Genomic DNA, 21,456 nt, shown 5'->3' on the forward strand with positions numbered 1-21,456 from the left:
GAGGGAGAAGTAAGGGGCGGAGAGTGGGGAGGGACGGTGACTGGGAGGTGCTGGGACAGGGGAAGGGAGAGAAACAGGGAGAGTGAGGGGGGAGAGAGAGGGGGGAGATAGAAGGGGCTGGGAGAGAGGCATGAGGAATTAGAAGGGAGAGAGAGAGGAGGGAGAGAGAGAGAGAGAGAGAGAGAGAGAGAGAGAGAGAGAGAGAGAGAGAGAGAGAGAGAGAGAGAGAGAGAGAGAGAGAGAGAGAGAGAGAGAGGCACGAGTGAGGAGTGGATGGTGACCAGGGAAAAGCGAAGGGAGATAAGAGGAAAAAGGAGTAGAGAGAGGGAAAAGAGGAGAGGACCTAAGGAAATAAGATGGAGACGAGAAGAAGCAAAGGGGATGGGTAGAGTGGAAGAGGGATGAAAAAAGGAAAAATGAGAGGAAGAAAACGGGAAAGGGAGAAAAGGAAAAAGGGGGGAGAGAGAGAGAGAGAGAGAGAGAGAGAGAGAGAGAGAGAGAGAGAGAGAGAGAGAGAGAGAGAGAGAGAGAGAGAGAGATTGAAGAATGGGAATGGGGAATGAGGAGGTGCGGGACGTGGAAAATAAAAGAGAGAAGGAGGAGGAGGAGGAGGAGGAGGAGGAGGAGGAGGGAGAGGACAAAAGAGCACATTAGTACACTTATTCGCCCTCACGAGGCTGTAAGTGATAAATTACACCATATTATGATAATCAGGAGAGTAAAGGCGAAGGCTGATCGCGCCCGGGCAGAGGACTGGGAGGAGAGGCGAGTGAAGGGAGGAAGGAAGGAAAAAGAGAAGAGGGGGGCGGGAGGACGAATACGAAGGAATACAAAGGAATACAACGCAGCAACAAAACCCTCATGTCCTTTCTAGGCTGCTTGATTTCACTACTCTGCACTAATTACTAGCATCAGAGAAAGGGCAAGATAGTGCTAGGTTCCTCCCCACCCTCCGATACTTTTACCCGAGGTTGGCCGAAAAAGAAGTTATTACCATACAATATTGAAAAGATGCATGGAGTTGTATTTGGAGCGTGAATGAAATTAATCTATCTTCACTAGAGGGAAGGGAAATGAACAGCGACTAAAAGAACTGGAGAGACTCGATTCCCATTTGCCGTCCGATGTGTGAATCATTGGGACGTCTCACCAACACCTTCAGCCGCAGGTGACTTTCCCTTCAGACGTGCAGTTTTGGTGATCAGTAAGAAGTATGGAGGAAGTAATTTGTGTCTACCAGTTAACACGCCTTAATAACATTTTTTTTTCCTATTATAACAAGAAGAGAGCTTGCTGTGGATTCGCCTTCAGATGTTTGTCAAATTAATGTTTGAAGGAGGCAATGGAAGAGCTGCTCGTATTAATGGTTTCAGATGATCATTTATTTCAAAAGTTTAAGATCCGATTGAAGAAGAAACGCTCACCAATAATCTTAAATTCATTTGTTTTCGTGTAATTCGATCTATCAACATCAAAGAAATTAATCAGATTTAAGCTGCTGAATCCTTTATACATTTCATATACTTTAATTACATGTCCCCTTAATCTGCGGCTCGTCAGCCTAAACAAGCTCTTTGAGGCGTTCCTCACATGGCTTATTATGTATCTTAGCATTAATTTTATTGCTCCACGTTGAACCTTTCTTTTTATTTTCTCAATGTCCTTTTTATAATGAAAAAAAAAAAACAGCACACAATACACGAGATGGGAGCACACGGGTGTGTTGTATAGCGTAAGAAAAACATTTTTTTTTTTTTTAATTTGAAAGCTCTTCCAAAATATCTTGTTAGTTTATTTGCAATATTTACTATTTCTGTGCCGTGTTGACTTGGTTTGAAGTCTTTGGCTATTATAACACGGTAGAAGAGTGCTGTTCATTACGTAGCGGTGGTGAGCGTTGTATGTGTGTGCGTTTAATACTTTTCATTTATCTATATCAAATCGTATTTGGCATTTATTAACACAGCTTGATAATGTATTAAGATCACTTTGTAGGTTTTGCCAGTCACGGGGTAAAAGGCTCGTATTCAGAAAGGCTCTTTCTCACCACGACTATTTTCAAAGACCACAGAGATGACTAGACAGATCTCAGGAATGTTTCTTCTAATAACAGTGAATAAATCTTGTTAATCATAAAAATATCCATAACAACCAGTATAATGTCAACTAGAACCTTTCGAGTGTAGTGGAGGTGCAGCATAGGGTCCAAAACGTAACGCCCAACGTGGGGCTCGAACCCACGACCCCGAGATTAAGAGTCTCGTGTTCTACCGACTGAGCTAGCCGGGCAGTGATGATGAGAGAGGAGGAGGAGGAGGAGGAGGAGGAGGAGGAGAACACATTTCCGTTGAGTAGCTGGCAACAGAAGCATTGTTCGAGTATAATGAGGTTGTTTCAGTCGTCTGTTTTGCATAACTTAACTACTACTCTAGCAAGAGAAGTAAGAAGAGGAAGAAGAGGAGAGAAAGCAGTGATGGAGGCACAGGAGGAGGAAAAGAAGTAGAAAAGAGTGAGGATGAACACGACGACAAAGAACATACGAACACATAAATAAATGGTTACAAAGTCTATTAGCTTATTGCAAGGATAACTGTACAGGCAGACTATCCTATTAACGTTTGATCCCAGTGAGACAGCAGGATAGGAAAGCAAGATGCCTGCCCACCCTTCTCCGGGACAGTGGCGGCTGAGAAAATTTAATGTGAGAACACCATGTATGGACCTGTATTGGCCCGAGAGAATATGGACGTGTTTATGGCGCAGAGAGGAACTAGACTAAACACTACACGCTTCATAAAGTATTGTGACCTTAGCATTCAGGTTAACACAGGGAAGAAAAATGCAAATAAGAGATACATGTAATGACAACAGCAGCAGCAGCAGCAGCAGCAGCAGCAGCAGCAGCAGCAGCAGCAGCAGCAGCAGCAGCTGCAGCAGTAGTAGTAGTAGTAGCAGTAGTAGTAGTAGTAGTGATAGTAGTAATAGTAGTAGTAGTAGTAGTAGTAGTAGTAGTAGTAGTAGTAGTAGTAGTAGTAGTAGTAGCAGCAGCAGCAGCTGCAGCTGCAGCAGCAGCAGCAGCAGCAGCAGCAGCAGCAGCAGCTGCTGCTGCTGCTGCAGCAGCAGCAGCAGCAGCAGCAGCAGTAGTAGTAGTAGTAGTAGTAGTAGTAGTAGTAGCTGCTGCAGCAGCAGCAGCAGCAGCAGCAGCAGCAGCAGCAGCAGCAGCAGCAGCAGCAGCAGCAGCAGTAGTAGTAGTAGTAGTAGTAGTAGTAGTAGTAGTAGTAGTAGTAGTAGCAGTAGTAGTAACAGCAGCAGCAGCAGCAGCAGCAGCAGCAGCAGCACCAGCAGCAGCAGCAGCAGCAGCAACAGTAGCAGCAGCAGCATCAACAGCAGCAACAGCAACAACAGCAACAGCAGCAGCAGCAGCAGCAGCAGCAGCAGCAGCAGCAGCAGCAGCAACAGCAGCAGCAGCAGCAGCAGCAGTAGTAGTAGTAGTAGTAGTAGTAGTAGTAGTAGTAGTAGTAGTAGTAGTAGTAGTAGTAGTAGTAGTAATTTAAAGAAAGAATAATAATGACAAAATCTTCACTCTAAAAATAATTATGACAGACGGCTGCGACATTAAGAGTCATGTTCAGTAAGGGAGGCGCTGCATGCATAGTAACATTCATTAATCGCTTACACAACCAGTGAACAAAAGCTATGGACACGCTCTTGTAATGAATGAATGTCAGTACTGTATCATGTTTATCGCTTTGAAATTTAGTACAAGTGACAAATGAATGGAATGATCGACCTGTGCAGCGTGCGTGTCAAGTTCGTTCTGGCGATTGGTAAAAAAAAATATATATATATATAATTATACTGCCGTGTTCTCAAGTCAGACTTCGCGGTGGTCAGACATCCTGTTGATATTTGGCTTCCATGTGTGTGCAGGTTTTACATAAGACGCCATCAGGCCTGCACGTGGCAGCCGTATAAAACATCTTGGCGCTGTTTTAGTTCAAAGATTATCACGTAATAGAGGCAGCCTACCTTTTGACAACTTCCGTGATCTTGAAGATTATTTCCAGTGTATTGTAGTGTATCTCTAATAAGAACCCTGGACTCAGTAATGACATGTGACAAGTGACAGGTAAGATGGGCCTGGCATAGTTAATATTACAGTGGAATATTCCGTACTGAGTCGCATTACTTAGAGTGTAGGGAAAATACTGAAAAATAACGCAATGTACAGAGACATCATAAAGACTTCACATTCTATCGCGCAGCACGGATATGATGTGCAGTGTAAAGCAATGTCCAGCAATGTTCTCCCCGTATTGGTCTTGTCTTGTCTAGAGCAGCATCGTTCATTTGTCTGCGGGTGAATAACAGCCTTCTGGACTCGTATGGGTTAACAGTTATCGTCACCTCGTATAAATATGCATGATCCATCCTTCATCATGTTTTTTTTGTTGTTTTTTTTAGGACTGCTTCGTGCTGAGAGATCCTTTATGGACGGAAGCTCATCGCCACTACTTTGTAATCTGTTATCCGACTTATGCTTTCTTTTCTTTTCTTCTTGAGAACGGCATTTTTCCTCCTTCCCCCACCTCTCTTCCTTGAACGATCTCCCTGACACATACAAAACTTTGAAAATCTTACTCACGTCTCCATATTGAGTTAGTTTCTACAAACATGCATCGATTACAAAAAAATGAAATAGTTAGGCAGCGCAAAAGAATATACACGATCTTTTCATTTCAGGGCAGAAGTGTTTGGCCGGCTGACTGATTCATGTGAGGCGCTTCAAGATATTCGTGATTACTTCTAGTCTCTGGATTTCTCAAGTTTCTACGAGTTTCCCCTTTAATCCGAGACAAAGGCGAGCGATTGTGGACATTGAGGCGCGTGCTTTGTTGAGGATCATGGCCATACCACAAGAGGAGGAGGAGGAAAGATGTTCATATGACCCCATTGCTTGTTAAGTTGTCAGCTCTCCATCTTAGGTTCTCCAGACACACACTCTCTCTCTCTCTCTCTCTCTCTCTCTCTCTCTCTCTCTCTCTCTCTCTCTCTCTCTCTCACACACACACACACACACACACACACACACACACACACACACACACACATGTGCATGCGCACATACATGTACACAAAGGAAGAGACAGACAGATAGATAGCTAAATGGAGAGAGAGAGAGAGAGAGAGAGAGAGAGAGAGAGAGAGAGAGAGAGAGAGAGAGAGAGAGAGAGAGAGAGAGAGAGAGAGAGAGAGAGAGAGAGAGAGAGAGAGAGAGACGGGGTTAACACAAACGTACATAAAAGGTACCGTCAAACACATACACACAAGCATACACACATGCACGCACGCACACACACACACACACACACACACACACACACACACACACACACACACACACACACACACACACACACACACACACACACACACACACACACACTTTCCTGTACCTCACTAATTAAGACACGGAAGAGGGAATGGTAGAGGCGGAGAGGAGAACCGGAGGAAGGAGAGGGAGATGATTGGGAGGAGGAGGAGGAGGAGGAGGAGGAGGACGAGGAGGAGGAGAGACAGTTAAGGTAGTAGGGAGGAACAGAAGAGAGAGAGAGAGAGAGAGAGAGAGAGAGAGAGAGAGAGAGAGAGAGAGAGAGAGAGAGAGAGAGAGGGCATACGTGCTGAGTCCCCCGTGCGCCACAGGTGAAGGTGTGCATGCATAACCCTTTGTCCCCCACCTGTACCCTCGTTCGATCCCCCACCTCACCCCTCACCCCCACACCTCTCCCCCTAACCCCTAGACTCTCCTTCCTCCTCCTAACCTTCCTCCCACCCACAGTCTATTTCTATATCTGTTTATCTTTTATCTACTTCTATCTCTCATCCACCTCTTTTATTCTTGTGATGTTGCGACGTCTTCTCTTTTCTTAATTCCTCCTCCTCCTCCTCCTCCTCCTCCTTCTACTTCTTCTTCTTCCCTTTTCTCCTCCCCTCATCATTTATCTGTTTTTCTTTTTTCTTTTCTCCCTCTCTTTTAATTTTCTCCAGTTCTCGACTTATTATTATTTTTTTTACATTTCTATCTCTTCCATTTACTTCTCGCACCTCCTTCTTCTTTATTCTTCATACTCTTCCTCTAACTCATTATTCATTTCTTTCTCTCTATTACTTGCTTCTCTCTCTCTCTCTCTCTCTCTCTCTCTCTCTCTCTCTCTCTCTCTCTCTCTCTCTCTCTCTCTCTCTCTCTTCCTTCTTCTTTCTAATTCTCCTTCCTCTTATTCGCCATCCATTTCTTTATATTTCTGCTGTTTACATCTCTATCTTTCCCTCTTCCGTCTCCTTCTCTCACTCATCATCCATTTCTCTATCTCTTTTTCATTTACTTCCCTCTCCTTCCTTCTTTTCTTTTCTTACTTCCAATAACTACCAATTTCCTTCTCTTCATCCTCTTCCCTCTCATCATTTTGCATTCCCTTAAATTATTCTTCTTCCTTGTTTCTTTCTCCTGTCTTCGCCCCAGTTCATTATCCAGTATTTCTCTTCCTCTCCCCTCATTCTTCCTTTTTGTTTTTTTCTCCTTCCATGTTTTTCATTCTCTATCGCTCCCCTTCTATCATCCGACTTCATCCATTTCTCCTGCCTTCTATTCTCTTTCTCATTATCCAGTCATGCAAACTTTCTCTCTCTCTCTCTCTCTCTCTCTCTCTCTCTCTCTCTCTCTCTCTCTCTCTCTCTCTCTCTGATTCTACTCCCATCAACATTGTTTCTTTCCTTTCCATCACTCTCTCTTTCACCTGCTCCTCCTCCTCCTCCTCCTCCTCCCTCTTCGCCTCCTTTTGCCTTGCTCCTCCTCCTTCTTTATCCATCCTTACTTCTCTCCCTCTTCCTCAGGTGAAATCCTCTTCAGCTCTTTTTTTTTTTCCTCCCTTCAAATATTTCACGTATCATTTTCTTCCCTTCATCGCCAGTTTCATTCTCTTCTTTACTCTTCGTTATCTACTGTTCGTATTTACATTTCTTTTTTCATCCTTCCTTTTTTTCGTCTGTTTTTCCTTCTCAAGTTTCCTGCTTTCACCTTTATTGCCTTCTTTCCTCTTATTCCATCTTCTCATTATCACCATCACCATCATCATCACCACCATCATCTTCGGTTCCTTTGCCTTTGCTCTCTTCTCAGATTCCTCTCTCACTTCATTCCCCCATCACCTCCTCCTCCTCCTCTTCCTCCTCCTCCTTCTCCTTCTCCTCCTCCTCCTCCTCCTCCTCCTCCTCCTCCTCCTCCTCCTCATCCTCCCCCTCCTTCACCTCCTCGTCTTCCTCCCTCTCCAGCCTCCGTGACCTCTCCTGGCCTCCGCAATGTCACCTTGGCAACGAGCTCTCTCTCTCTCTCTCTCTCTCTCTCTCTCTCTCTCTCTCTCTCTCTCTCTCTCTCTCTCTCTCTCTCTCTCTCTCTCTCTCTCTGTCTCCTTTATTTATCGGCTCTGAACTTTCCCTCGCCTTGGTGACGAGAGAGAGAGAGAGAGAGAGAGAGAGAGAGAGAGAGAGAGAGAGAGAGAGAGAGAGAGAGAGATAGGGAATCTGTTTGTGCCACTTTTTCTTTGGCATTACGAATCATTGGCTGTTTCGGTAATTTTTCTGACAACTGTTCCTCTCTCTCTCTCTCTCTCTCTCTCTCTCTCTCTCTCTCTCTCTCTCTCTCTCTCTCTCTCTCTCTCTCTCTCTCTGGTTTGATATGATTAAATCGCCAGTTAACCTTCATCCTAAAGGTTTTGTTCGTTTTTAAGTCGTTTCCCTTCTAATGTTCACCTGTTTTTCCTCTTCCTTCCTTTATTTATTTATCAGTTATTATTATTATTATTATTATTATTATTATTATTATTATCATTATTATTATTATTATTATTATCATTATCATTATTATTATTATTATTACTACTACTAGTACTACTACTACTACTACTACTACTACTACTACTACTACTACTACTACTACTACTACTGCTACTATTTTCTATTCATATTCCTTTCCACTTCTAGATTTATATTTTTACGTATCAATTTTTTTTTATATCTTATTTTCATGTTGGTTTTCCACTTTTTTTTTCTTCGTAGTTCTGTCGTATCGTATTTCCTTCGGTGCCTTTAGTGTTGGCATTTTACATTCTCTATTCTATATCTTGTTTGGCTCTGTTGGGGTGAAACGTCATTGCCCTCTCTCCTCTTTAAGTTTTATTACTATTATTTCTCTCCTTCAATGCTGCAGTCATTATTCTTACATCCAATCTATATAGAGTTTTTTTTTTTCCCTCTGTCTTTCTTCTCAATCCAGTACTTTATTATTATTTCTTCCTCTCTCGTCCGTCATGATACTATAACTTATTTCATGTTCTTTCCATATCAATACATGCCTCTTTCTTGCTTCTCATTCCAGTATTATATTATCACTTTTTTTTTCTCTCACTGGTACTTTGTTACTACTAAATTACTTCCTCTCCATATACTACACAGATTTGCTTTAAACCTTCCTGTTTCATAACCTTATCGTAATTTATTTTAAAGGTTCGTTAGTTTTTTTTTTTTTCTCCTCAGTTCACAGATGCATTTTCTTTCTCAGTTTATGTTCTCTCCATATGCAGAAGTCTTCTTATTTTCAGCTCCATAATTTTATCATGAAATTTTTTTAAGGTTAGTCAGTAATTATTTTTCCTTCAGTTCACATGTATGTTTCCTTTCTCAATTTACGTCTTCTTCATATACACAAAGTTGTTCTCTTCCTTTCAATTGCACTATTTCATCGCAATTTCTTTTAAAAGCGAGTTACAGTTATTATTATTTTTTTTCCTCAACAATTCATAGATCCATTTTCTTTCTCTTTCTCTCCGCATTCCATCTTTCCTTTGTTCGTCTTCCCGCCACACCGGACTGATTCCCTTTCACACACCGCCAAAGTTACACGTACTTCACTCATTCTTGTGACCTTTTACCCTCTCTCTCTCTCTCTCTCTCTCTCTCTCTCTCTCTCTCTCTCTCTCTCTCTCTCTCTCTCTCTCTCTCTCTCTCATGTCCCATCTATTCATTCTTACCTTTGCTTACTCGTCATATATTCACTACCTTTCTTTGTCTGTGCCTCTCTCTCTCTCTCTCTCTCTCTCTCTCTCTCTCTCTCTCTCTCTCTCTCTCTCTCTCTCTCTCTCTCTCTCTCTCTTCCTATATCTACCTGTCGTTCATTTCCTACACACGCGCTCCCTCTCTCTCTCTCTCTCTCTCTCTCTCTCTCTCTCTCTCTCTCTCTCTCTCTCTCTCTCTCTCTCTCTCTCTCTCTCCCCGGCCTGTCATGATTTCAAAGCACGCAGCCACGCGACGAGAGTTATAAATGAAGGCTGAAAATCAAAAGTTTAACCCTCCTCGACAAAGTGACCGAGACGCCGCCCGGGTTCCCCTTGTGTCCCTCCCAGGTTCCCTCTGTCTTCCCGCCCTCAGGAGCACCGCGGGACGTAACGAAGGGAAAGGACGTGCCCACCGACACCTTAATGGCGCGCACCACTTTTGATCGCCCGGGTGAGTGGCATCTGGCGAAATTGGAAAGCGAGTCTCTTGGTCCTTTGAGTTATACGTGATTTACACCTTCAGAAGTCACCCTAAAGTGGTCTCCAGTCATGAGGGAATGGCGTGTTGCTGTGGTTGTGTGTGCTTATGTAGTTTTATTGATCCCTTTGAGTGACACATGTGGTTTGCGCCTTCAAGATTCACCATAAGGATTTCTAATGATACGTTTGTGGTTTTGTAGCTACGCTGGTTTTCATTTTCTTTTCTTTTCTCTTTATTTCTTGAGTTATACCTAATTTGCATCTTCAGAAGTTCCCGAAAGGATCCCTAATTGCAAGCAAAAAGTTATGGTGCTGTAGGTGTGTTTCTTTATGAAGGGAAAAAAGAAAAGAAAAGGTGATGTGCGTTGCAAGTCTCTTATCCTTTCGAGTTGTTCGTGATTTGCACCTTTAAACGTCACTAAAATGGCTCCTAATTACAAGCAAAAAGTCACGGCCCTGTATTTACGCGGCTTTGTTCATGCAGGAAAAGTAGAAATGTGTGTAGGAAGTTTATTGGCTTTCAGTTTCTGTATATAGGAAATTCGTCTTCTGTAAAATACAAATATCTGTAATAATTTTATCCTGCTAAAGTATATGTACGTACAAGAATTTCATCGGCTGAAAAGAAGAAATGCACGTAGGAAATTTATCATCTCAAAGTTTATAAATGTAAAAGCTCCATTGGTTGAAAAGAAGAAATGCATATTGTAAGTTTATCTTCCTCAAGTTTATATACGTGTAAGAATTCCAGCGGTTAACTTCAACACAAAGAAATGCCCGCCAGCGTCGCTTCACAAAGGCACATGTGAGGCGGTCGACTACCGGGCATGTGGGCGGAAAACAGAGGCAGCAGCGGTGTGCACCACAAAGACATGGCGGGGTGGTAGTGGTGGTGGTCGGGGCACCTGTGCGGGGCCGGGAGGCGGCACAGCACAAGCCGGTGTGTGCGGCACGATATGTTAATAGACACACATTGAACACAGTGATGGCCGTGACCTGAAGCCTTGATGGGCGGGGCCGCCATGTCCTGCCCATGCCGCCCAACCACCCAAGACAAGACAATCACCGCTTCCACAGCACCGCCGCCCTCGTGATGCTGGAACTGCTACTGCTACTAATACTTGTGCTACAACAACAATAATAACAACAACAACAACAACTACTACTACTACTACTAGCAGTATTATTACTACTACTACTACTACTACTACTACTATTACTACTACTAGCAGTATTACAACAACAACAACAACAACAACAACAACTACTACTACTACTACTACTACTACTACTACTACTACTACTATTACTTCTGTAACAACAACAACAACAACAACAACAACTACTACTACTACTACTACTACTACTACTACTACTACTACTACTACTACTACCACTACTACTACTACTACTACTACTACTACTACTACTACTACTACTACTACTACTACTACTACTACTACTACTACTACTACTACTATTATTACGTTTAGAACAACAGCAGCAACAACAACAGTTGCTAATACTACTACTATTACTACTACTACTACTTCCATCACTAACTCATACTACCTACTTACGAGTATACAGTCCCATGAACACAACTGATGTGCATCCCCGTAGGCACACTAAGATGAAACAAAGAATTACCAGGACTCTCTTTGTCTCCTTCCTTTCAAACCAACATTCCCATGAGGCAAGACAAGGACGCCTCTAGGCAGCACCAGCACCACCACCCCCACCACCAGCATCGAACACTTCATTACCACCACCACTCACCACCACCACCACCACCACCACCACCACCCCTGCAGACGCCATGTGTTGAGCTAGTTCAAGTCCTCGTGGTACATTTCCTCCCCTCGTCCTCGTCCTTAAATGCGTAATCTGTATGATCGTTTATGAAAAAAAGTCTTTCTCCTCCTGTTCAGATTGGCTCAGCAGGTCCTCCGCGCCCATTAAATATTTAAGAGGGGAAGTAATTACGTGGGATCACCGAGCCCCTGCTTCCCGCGAGCTGCGATTTGCAAACTTTCATTACACGGACGAATTTATTCCCTTGATTTTGCTTAATTTATTCACGTCCACGCAAACAGTTGGTGGTGGAGAGCGGCGCGGCGTCCCCTGCAGGATGAGGGCACGGCAGCCTGTAATGAAAGCAAACACACGGCGGGAAGGGAAAGGCATGGGATGGCGCAATGATTCATACTCCTCCGTGCTTTGTTACTTTTAAGGGAGGCTGCATGGCTTTGAGGAACAGTGCTCGCCTCACGGTCTACAGGCTTGGTGTTCGATTCTAGCTCACATCAGTTTATCATGCGCCACGCAGCGCTCTCTCTAATTTTAGCCTTTTGTTTTGTCCAAGTAATGCAATCAATATCCCATCCTGTTTACACGGAGAAGCTCCCTGTTACGTGTTTTCTTCAGTCGCAATTTCCAGCGTGGCTGTGAGTGAACACAACCAACAAGGCGGATACTAAGAATCTCTTGCCACCACACACATCTATTGGTTGCTCCTGTTACTAACCCTTTGACTGCTATTTGGCACATCTTTTCTTAATTACTAGTCACTCTGAGACATCTTTACTTGTTCTATAGGCACCTCCAATCTTTTAACTGGGTAAAAACTGCAAAATCTATTCTTTTTAATTCCCTTCTTTATTGTCACGCCCATTACAAGTAAGTCTTCTTTCACTGCATTCATAAACCTTCTCTTAGGTCTTCCTGTCTTTCTCCTGCCGGGTAGATCCGTCTCAAGCATGCTCCTCCTGCCCCACCTCCCCCATACTCCTTGTCTCTCCTCTTGACATCCCCAGACCAACTCAGTCTCTCTCTGTTACTCTTGTTAAGCACTATGCTGTACTCACACTACTGCAAGCCACTGTACCGCATCACATACACATCCCTGCACACCATTGTTCCACACACACACACACTACATAGATCACTGCAAGCCACTGTACTGCGTCACATACACATCCCTACCAAATATCTGCACGCCATTGTTCCACACACATCGTACATACATCACTACAAGCCACTTTACCACATCACATAGCAATGCGCCACAACCACCACCACCACCACACCACTGTAAACGAGGCACTTGTCCACACTGTATTTTGCCGCATTTCCCACGATAAACTGCACACCACGGACTATCATGTGGGAATAAAAGAGAGAGATAAAAAACTACATCGTAAGTTCACCTTTACTCATTACAATTCTGTTTCAGTGCGTTTCCCTTTTATTTTCCCTGTGCTTTTTTTTTTTTTTTTTTTTTTTTTTAGCAATTCGTGGTTATAACTTTGGCTGTGATTTAGACATTTACATAAAAGCATTCCCCTTCTCCTTTCAGTTCGCTTCCCGTACACCACTCCCGCCCGTCCATACCCTTGCATTCCTTGTTGGTGATTTGTATTCTAACTTAACATTTCTCTCTAATCCGCCTCCTCCTCCACCATCTCCTTCTCCTCCTCCTCTTCCTCCTCCTCCTCCTTCTCCTCCTTCTCCTCCTCCTACTCATCTCCTTCTCATCATCCCTTTCCGTTCAGAGCCTCTTCTGCCTCTCCTTCTTTCTCATTCTCTACTTCTATCTTGTATACTTCTCTCCGCCTCCATTCCTTTGTGTTCTATTTAAAGTCTCCTCCTCCTTCTCATTCCTTCTCCTCCACCTGTTTATCTCCTTCCTTCCTTCCTACTCTTTCACTTCTTTTCTCATACTCTGTCTGTTCTAGCATACATTCTCTTCCTCTCCTCTTTACTTTATCCATTCCCTCTTCTTGCATTTCCCTTCCCATCCATTACCTTTTCTTCAGCCTTCTATTCATTTCTCTCTTATATGTTCCATCTTCTATTCTCTTTCCACCAACTCCTTTCCACTCCTTTCTCATCATTTACCCTTTACCTTACCGTCCTCTGTTCCGTTTGCCTCTCCATCTTTCCTCCTCCGCCTCCTCCTCTTCCTCTTCCTCCTCTGCCTCGTCAGTATTCTCCAAGGTGCATGTAGCTGATCATCTTCCCTCATCTTGCCTCCCCTCCCGTCCCTGACGATGAGCCCCGGTTAGTCTCTGCTAATCGTCTTATCACCTACACCTGCCCTGCCTCTCCCTCTCTCTCTCTGCTATGATCCCCACTCAGATGACCGACCCTTCGCCATCTCTCTCTCTCTCTATATGTCTGTGTGTGTGTGTGTGTGTGTGTGTGTGTGTGTGTGTGTGTGTGTGTGTGTGTGTCTGTGTGTGTGTGTGTCTGTCTGTGTGTGTGTGTGTGTGTGTGTGTCTGTGTGTGTGTGTGTGTCTGTCTGTGTGTGTGTGTGTGTGTGTGTGTGTGTGTGTGTGTGTGTGTGTGTGTGTGTGTGTGTGTGTCTGTGTCTGTGTGTGTGTGTGTGTGTGTGTGTGTGTGTGTGTGTGTGTGTGTGTGTGTGTGTGTGTGTGTGTGTGTGTGCGCGCGCGTGGCTGTCTGTCTGTCTGTCTGTCTCTCTCTCTCTCTCTCTCTCTCTCTCTCTCTCTCTCTCTCTCTCTCTCTCTCTCTCTCTCTCTCTCTCTCTCTCTCTCTCTCTCTCTCTCTCTCATGCAGCAGCACAACTTTTCACTTTCAAAATATAGAGAGCAAACTTTCCACTAAACAAACTTTTAGAGATAATGTGTGCAAGTGAGCGTATGTATGTATGTATGTATGTATGCATGTATGTATGCATGTATGTATGTATGTATGTGTATGTATATGTGCATATATGTATGTATTTAATAACAAACATACAACATACATACACACACACACACATACATATATAAGTAAAAGTGAAACGAAGCAGCCTATTATGCAATCTACCCTCGTATTAACTTACTTATCTCTCCACTTATCTATGTATACAGCCATCTACTATTACTACTAACACATCCACCTTCATAGCCAACCATCCACCTATCTTTGTTGCATCAGCTAATTGGCCTCCTCGTGCACCTCTCCTCCATTCATCGCGTGCATGGAAGGAGGACACGCGGAGGGTAGTATTTGCCTTTCATTTATGCAGGTGAGGGAAGGAACAGGTGAGGCGGAAGGTGAGGAACGGAGGGACAGGTGCACGTGACTGGCGGCGAAGGACAGAAGAGGGAAAGGAAGAGAAGGAAAGGGAGAAGGAAGGGTGAGTAATAGTGCGGAAAATTGAGTTAAACAGAGGTGGAAAGAAGTGCGAGATAATAATCAGATGACAAGGTTCTGCCAGGAGAAGTGAAGGATGGCAGAGGAGAGGAGTGGTGAGGATAGGTGAAGAGAGGTGAATGCGGTGACTCGGTAGATTAGAGATGGTGAGATGAGATATAAGGAAGGAGATGAAAGGCGAGGCAAATTGGGAGCTAGGTGGTGGAAGGTGTTGGTGAGGAGGTGAGTGGAGGTGAGGCAAGATGAAAGAGGGAGGTGAGGATGGAGAAGATGAAGGAGATGGAGGAGATGGAAGAGGCGAGAGCGAGCAAGCGAGCGAGCGAGAGAGAGAGAGAGAGAGAGAGAGAGAGAGAGAGAGAGAGAGAGAGAGAGAGAGAGAGAGAGAGAGAGAGAGAGAGAGAGAGAGAGAGCGCAGGGGAAGATAAAAATGAGGGTGAGTGATGAAGAGAAAAGAATGAGGAAAAAAAAACGAAAGGAATGTGAGAACAGGAGAGCAAACGAAGAGGGGAAATGAGAAAGTAATGTGATATCGCTGAGGAAAGAAGATATGATAACAAAGGAAACACAAAGAGAAAGAAGAGAGTAAAAAACGAGGGGGAGATAAAAAGAGACATCTCACCAACTACGAAAAAGAAGCGAAACAAGACGAGAGGGAAGTAGAAGAGGGAGAAATAAGAAGGAATGTGAGGGGAAGCATAGGAAAGGGGAAGAGGGGGAGAACGAGAGGGGAGAAGGGGAGGCCAGGTACACCAGTTACGTGTCTAACGAGAACATGCACACCTTTGGAGGGGAATGAAGGGGGAGATGATAGGGAGAGAAAGGGGAGGGAAAGTAAGAGGGGGAAGGAGTGAGGGTAAGAAGTGGAAAGGTAGTTAGGATAGTACATGAGAAGGTAGTCAGAGAGAGAGAGAGAGAGAGAGAGAGAGAGAGAGAGAGAGAGAGAGAGAGAGAGAGAGAGAGAGAGAGAGTTAAAGGAGGCGTGGGTTAGGGAGGGGTCATGCGTCAGGGGTCGTCGGTCAGCGGTCGTGGGTAAGGCGGGTGAGAGTGTATTGAGGGAGCGTGGGGTCATGCAGTGTGAATCAGGGATGCGTGGGTCAGGGGAACACGCTTAGGAGTTGTAGGTGAGGGAGAATAGATGAGGGGAGTGTGGTTTAGGACAGTATGGGTCAGGTTATGTAAGCTAAGGTGTGGGTAAGGAAGCGTGGGTCAGGTGTGGATAAGGAAGCGTGGGTCAGGTGTGGGGTGAGGAAGCTTGGGTCAGGTGTGGGTAAGGAAGCGTGGGTCAGGTGTGGGTGAGGAAGTTTGGGTCAGGTGTGGGTAAGGAAGCGTGGGTCAGGTGTGGGTAAGGGAGTGTGGGTCAGGTGTGGGTAAGGAAGCGTGGGGTCAGGGTGTGGGTAAGGAAGCGTGAGTCAGGTTTGGATAAGGAAGCGTGGGTCAGGTGTGGGTAAGGAAACTTGGGTCAGGTGTGGGTAAGGAAGCGTGGGTCAGGTGTGGATAAGGAAGCGTGGGTCAGGTGTGGGTAAGGAAGCGTGAGTCAGGTGTGGATAAGGAAGCGTGGGTCAGGTGTGGGTGAGGAAGCTTGGGTCAGGTGTGGGTAAGGAAGCGTGGGTCAGGTGTGGGTAAGGAAGCGTGGGTCAGGTGTGGGGTAAGGGAGTGTGGGTCAGGTGTGGGGTAAGGGAGTGTGGGTCAGGTGTGGGTAAGGGAGTGTGGGTCAGGTGTGGGTAAGGGAGCGTGGGTCAGGTGTAAGGAAGCGTGGGTCAGGTGTGGGTAAGGAAGCGTGAGTCAGTGTGGGTAAGGGAGTGTGGGTCAGGTGTGGGTGAGGAAGCTTGGGCCAGGTGTGGGTAAGGAAGCGTGGGTCAGGTGTGGGTGAGGAAGCGTGAGTCAGGTGTGGTGAGGAAGCGTGAGTCAGGTGTGGGTAAGGAAGCGTGGGTCAGGTGTGGGTAAGGAAGCGTGGGTCAGGTGTGGGTAAGGGAGTGTGGGTCAGGTGTGGGTAAGGGAGCGTGGGTCAGGTGTAAGGAAGCGTGGGTCAGGTGTGGGTAAGGGAGTGTGGGTCAGGTGTGGGTGAGGAAGCTTGGGTCAGGTGTGGGTAAGGAAGCGTGAGTCAGGTGTGGGTAAGGAAGCGTGGGTCAGGTGTGGGTAAGGAAACTTGGGTCAGGTGTGGGTGAGGAAGCTTGGGTCAGGTGTGGGTAAGGAAGCGTGAGTCAGGTGTGGATAAGGAAGCGTGGGTCAGGTGTGGGTAAGGAAACTTGGGTCAGGTGTGGGTAAGGAAGCGTGAGTCAGGTGTGAGTAAGGAAGCGTGGGTCAGGTGTGGGTAAGGAAGCGTGGGTCAGGTGTGGGTAAGGAAGCGTGGGTCAGGTGTGGGTAAGGGAGCGTGGGTCAGGTGTGGGTAAGGAAGCGTGGGACAGTAGGTGTGGATCAGGGGCTGTAATAGGGTCAGGGGCTGTAATAAGGTCAGGGGGGAAACTTCGCAAACTTTAATGATATTCAAAGAAAAAAAAGGAAAAGAAAACTGGAATTCCAAAAAAGTGAGTCCCCCTCTCTCTCTCTCTCTCTCTCTCTCTCTCTCTCTCTCTCTCTCTCCCTCTCTCTCTCTCTCTCTCTCTCTCTCTTATACATGTCTCCTCCTCTACCAAGAAGATCCTCATATAAATAAAGATAAAAAAGAGGTAAGAGGAAAATACTTGGATAAGGGATGCAAAGAGAGAGAGAGAGAGAGAGAGAGAGAGAGAGAGAGAGAGAGAGAGAGAGAGAGAGAGAGAGAGAGAGAGAGAGAGAGAGAGAGAGAGAGCGTCACATCTCGATCAGGAAATCAAGGAGCAGCCCACGACAAGGTAATAAATAAAAACACAAATAAAATAAAAGGGAGGGGAGACCTTCATTTCTCTTCCTCTTCAAAGGGAGGCACGCGGCATCCATCTTCCTCCCCGCCACCACCACAGGGAAGGAAAGAGTGACCGACCCTCTCTCGTTTTCTATGGCGGGCCCTACCAGATGGAGGCACCGCACAAAAGCGACCAACTCAACCACGCTCGGAGTGAAATTCCTAAAAATAGCCTTCTAAAGTTGCATTTCCTCCTCTTCTTTCCATTAGTTTATGCCGTGTCCGCCAAGTCAGCAGCCAACACTCCGGCGTCAGCACCGTCAGCACTCCGTCAGCACGCGTCACACAAAAATGCATGAGAAAAATAAGGAAAAAAACGGTCACCAAGTTTATCGCGACTCACGGGACCCGACTCGCTCGCTCCCTCGTTCGCTCGTTCCTTCGACGCGACACTTGGACCTCGGGTGACAAAAGATACTGGCGCTGGTCGCGTGGGAGGAGTCGGAGGAGGAGGAGGAGGAGAAAAAAGAGAGAAAAGAGGGGTAGCATCGTATGGGTTTAAATGGATTTTCTCTTTTTTTTTTAGCTACAACAACAACAACAACAACAACAACAACAACAACAGCAACAACAACAACAACAGCATCAGTAATAAAGATAAAAATAACGAGGATAATAACAGTAACAAAAATTACATTACCACCATCATCAACAACAATAAAATTACCACCACCACCACCGCCACCACCACCACAACCAACGCTGCCGCCTCTGCAGGTTGGCTGGTCTGCCTTATTAATGTTAAGCACCAAATTATAATTACTGACAGTGCTCTAATCATTCTCACAGAGGAGGATAGGTCATTATCATTATCATTATTGTTGTTATTAATATTATCTTCCTCATAACTGTTATTGGTAACGGCATTCATATTTTCATGATTGTTACAAGTGCAATTATTATTATTATTATTATTATTATTATCATTATTATTATTATTATTATTATTATTATTATTATTATTATTGTTATTAATTATTATGATTATTATTATGAATATTATTATCAGTATTATTATTATTATTATTAGTAGTAGTAGTAGTAGTAGTCTCATTATCATCATTACTATTACTTTCACTAACACCACCATCACCACCCCATCACCACGACCATCACCACCCCATCACCACCACCATCACCCACACCTTACCACCATTACCATCACCATCACAGCAACAGAGGAAGCAGAAGCAGCGGAACTAAAGCCGAGAGCAAGCAGGCAAGCAGTCCGTTCTATTTCACACACTGATTCAGGACTGCGAGAGAGAGAGAGAGAGAGAGGAGAGAGAGAGAGAGAGAGGAGAGAGAGGAGAGAGAGAGAGAGAGGAGAGGAGAGAGAGAGAGAGGAGCAGAAAATTAAAGGGGAAAAGATGCCCCAAAACACACAGACAAACACACAGACAAATACACACAGCAAACAATACCACGCACACACTGGTCCGGTCATTATCATCATCATTATCACCATCATTAAAGTTATTATTACCATCACCGTTACCATCAGAGAGAGAGAGAGAGAGAGAGAGAGAGAGAGAGAGAGAGAGAACCAACCTTACTTCGTTCAAAATTTACGAACTCTACGTCAAAAAAAAAAAAAAAAAATGTTACAAACGTCCTATTTTTATTCAGCTGTAATGTAGCATATCACTTATTCATTTTCAGTTGCTATATGATTAATACTTTATGTTTTTTTGACCAGTTAGTGTATCAGGAGGCAAAATAGTCAGGGGAGGCGGAGGAGGAGGAGGAGGAGGAGGAGCAGGCGCGCGAAACTAGGTATAAGAACGATAAATGAGAAAATGAAGCGAAGGAAAAGATTACATAGGGAAGTTAAAGTATGGGAAGGGGAAGTGTTAATTAGGAAGGAAACTGTATATGACAAGGAAAAAAATAAATGGATACGGAAAGGAAAGTATTTGGAGAGGGGGAAAAAATTAGGATAAGAAAGGAAAAGTGCTTGGATGGGGAAGATAAATTGGTGGATTAGGAAGGAAAGGTGTCGAGAGAGAAGGAAAAATGTCTAGGAAAGTAAGGAAAAAATGTAGATAAAGAAGAAAAAATGCGTCTGAAGAGGAAGGAAAAGGTGTGGATCTGGAAGACTGGTGTGGGATAGGTAAGGCAAATGGTCTTGGTAGGGGAGGTAAAAGAGCCCTGATGAAGGAAACTTGTCAATAGGAGAAAAAAAAAAGTAGATAATGAGGAAAAAAATGTGGACGAGGAAAGGAAAAGTGGGAAGGAAAGGAAAGAGTGAAGAAAGGAAGGAAGGAAGAAGGAGACAGGAGAGTACATGACAGAGAATGAATGAAAGAGCATATAGACAGATAAAAAATAAGAAAAAAAAAAAAGGTCGGGTGTAGACGCCAAGAAAACATCACACATCAATAGACAATGACACACACACACACACACACACACACACACAGGAGGAGGAAGAGGAGAAGGAGGAGGAGGAGGAAGAGGAGGAGGACCCCAAACTGTACCCCCCTAAAATAATAAGAATAGCAAAAGAAAGCAGAGAGAGAGAGAGGAGAGAGAGAGAGAGAGAGAGAGAGAGAGAGAGAGAGAGAGAGAGAGAGAGAGAGAGTGTGTGGCATAGGTAGGTAGGGGAGCTTGTGAGGGTGGCGAGGGGAGAGAGGAGAGGGGAGAGAGGGGGTAAGAGGGGGGCCCGCCAGGTGGTTAGGGGAGGCAGGTGGGCAGGGAGGGGTGCATAAAAGGAGATTTAAGCTGACGCCAAGATGTTATCACGGCGGGGAAGGGAAAAAACTGATTTGTAATTGATCTTAAACCTCCGCACAATCTTGCGTTGAAAGAGGGAGAGAGAGAGAGAGAGAGAGAGAGAGAGAGAGAGAGAGAGAGAGAGAGAGAGGGGAAGGGAAAGAGAGAGGGAGAGGACAGAGAGAGAGGAAAGGTATTAGTAAAAGAAGTGAGGGAAAGACAGGAAATAAGGTGAGGAAGAGAGGAAGAAAGGAAAAAGTACAGTACAAGGAAGGAAGGAAGGAGTGTGAGTGAGTGAGTGAGTGAGTGAGCGAGTGAGTGAGTGGAGATGGAGGGAAGAAGGTACTACTTGTGGGAGAAGGAAGGAGCAAAAAGAAGAGCATGCGTTAAGATAAAAGAGGCAGATAGAGATAGGAACCAGAGAGAGAGAGAGAGAGAGAGAGGAGAGAGAGAGAGAGAGAGAGACGCAAATAGGGCTGAAAACGAGGGAGGAAAGTGAGGAGAAAAGATAAGGAAGGAAGGAAACAAGAAAGAAAGGAAGGAAGGAAGGAAGGAAGGAAGGAAGAGAAAGAAGGAAAGGAATGAAGAGGAGCTGAAAGGGATTAACATGAATATGCAAGCAGGTTAATGAATGAAATGAATAATTAAGGGAGGAGAGAGAGAGAGAGAGAGAGAGGAGAGAGGAGAGAGGAGAGGAGAGAGAGAGAGAGAGAGGAGAGAGAGAGAGAGAGAGAGAGAGAGAGAGAGAGAGAGAAAGTTTGCATGGGAAGAGAACACAACGTCAAAACTTTGCATGATACTTAAGCTGAATGATGTCCTGTCCTGTCCTCCTCCTCCTCCTCCTCCTCCTCTTCCCTCACCCATGTCAAGCACCTCTTCCCCTCCCACATGACAAACAACTCCTACTCCTCCTCGGATCCCACACCAATTATTTCGAAGACCGACCTCCCTTATTCCTCCTCCTCCTCCTCCTCCTCCTCCTCCTCCTCCTCCTCCTCCTCCTACCATCACGACAATCACCCACTAGTCTAATGGCTGCCACCACCTCCCTCCACCTCCCTCCTCCTCCCTCTTTCTCTCCCTCCCAGTCATCGCGGTTCTCTTCTCTCC

The 21,456-nt window shown here is 45.0% G+C and overlaps 1 protein-coding gene across 1 annotated transcript in view; it reads left to right on the top strand.

Annotated features, from left to right (window-relative positions):
- The window catches only part of LOC135096684 (uncharacterized), a 20,669-nt gene extending 10,914 nt beyond the window's left edge, over nt 1-9,755 (top strand). The window contains exons 2-3 of the mRNA XM_063998398.1: nt 9,481-9,558; nt 9,745-9,755. Coding sequence (XP_063854468.1) covers nt 9,481-9,558; nt 9,745-9,755 — 89 coding nt within the window. The remainder of the gene's footprint in view (nt 1-9,480; nt 9,559-9,744) is intronic.
- The last annotated feature ends 11,701 nt before the right edge of the window (nt 9,756-21,456 follow it).

Source organism: Scylla paramamosain, chromosome 3, assembly GCF_035594125.1.
Source record: "Scylla paramamosain isolate STU-SP2022 chromosome 3, ASM3559412v1, whole genome shotgun sequence".
In the NCBI taxonomy this organism is placed as follows: Eukaryota; Metazoa; Arthropoda; class Malacostraca; order Decapoda; family Portunidae; genus Scylla; species Scylla paramamosain.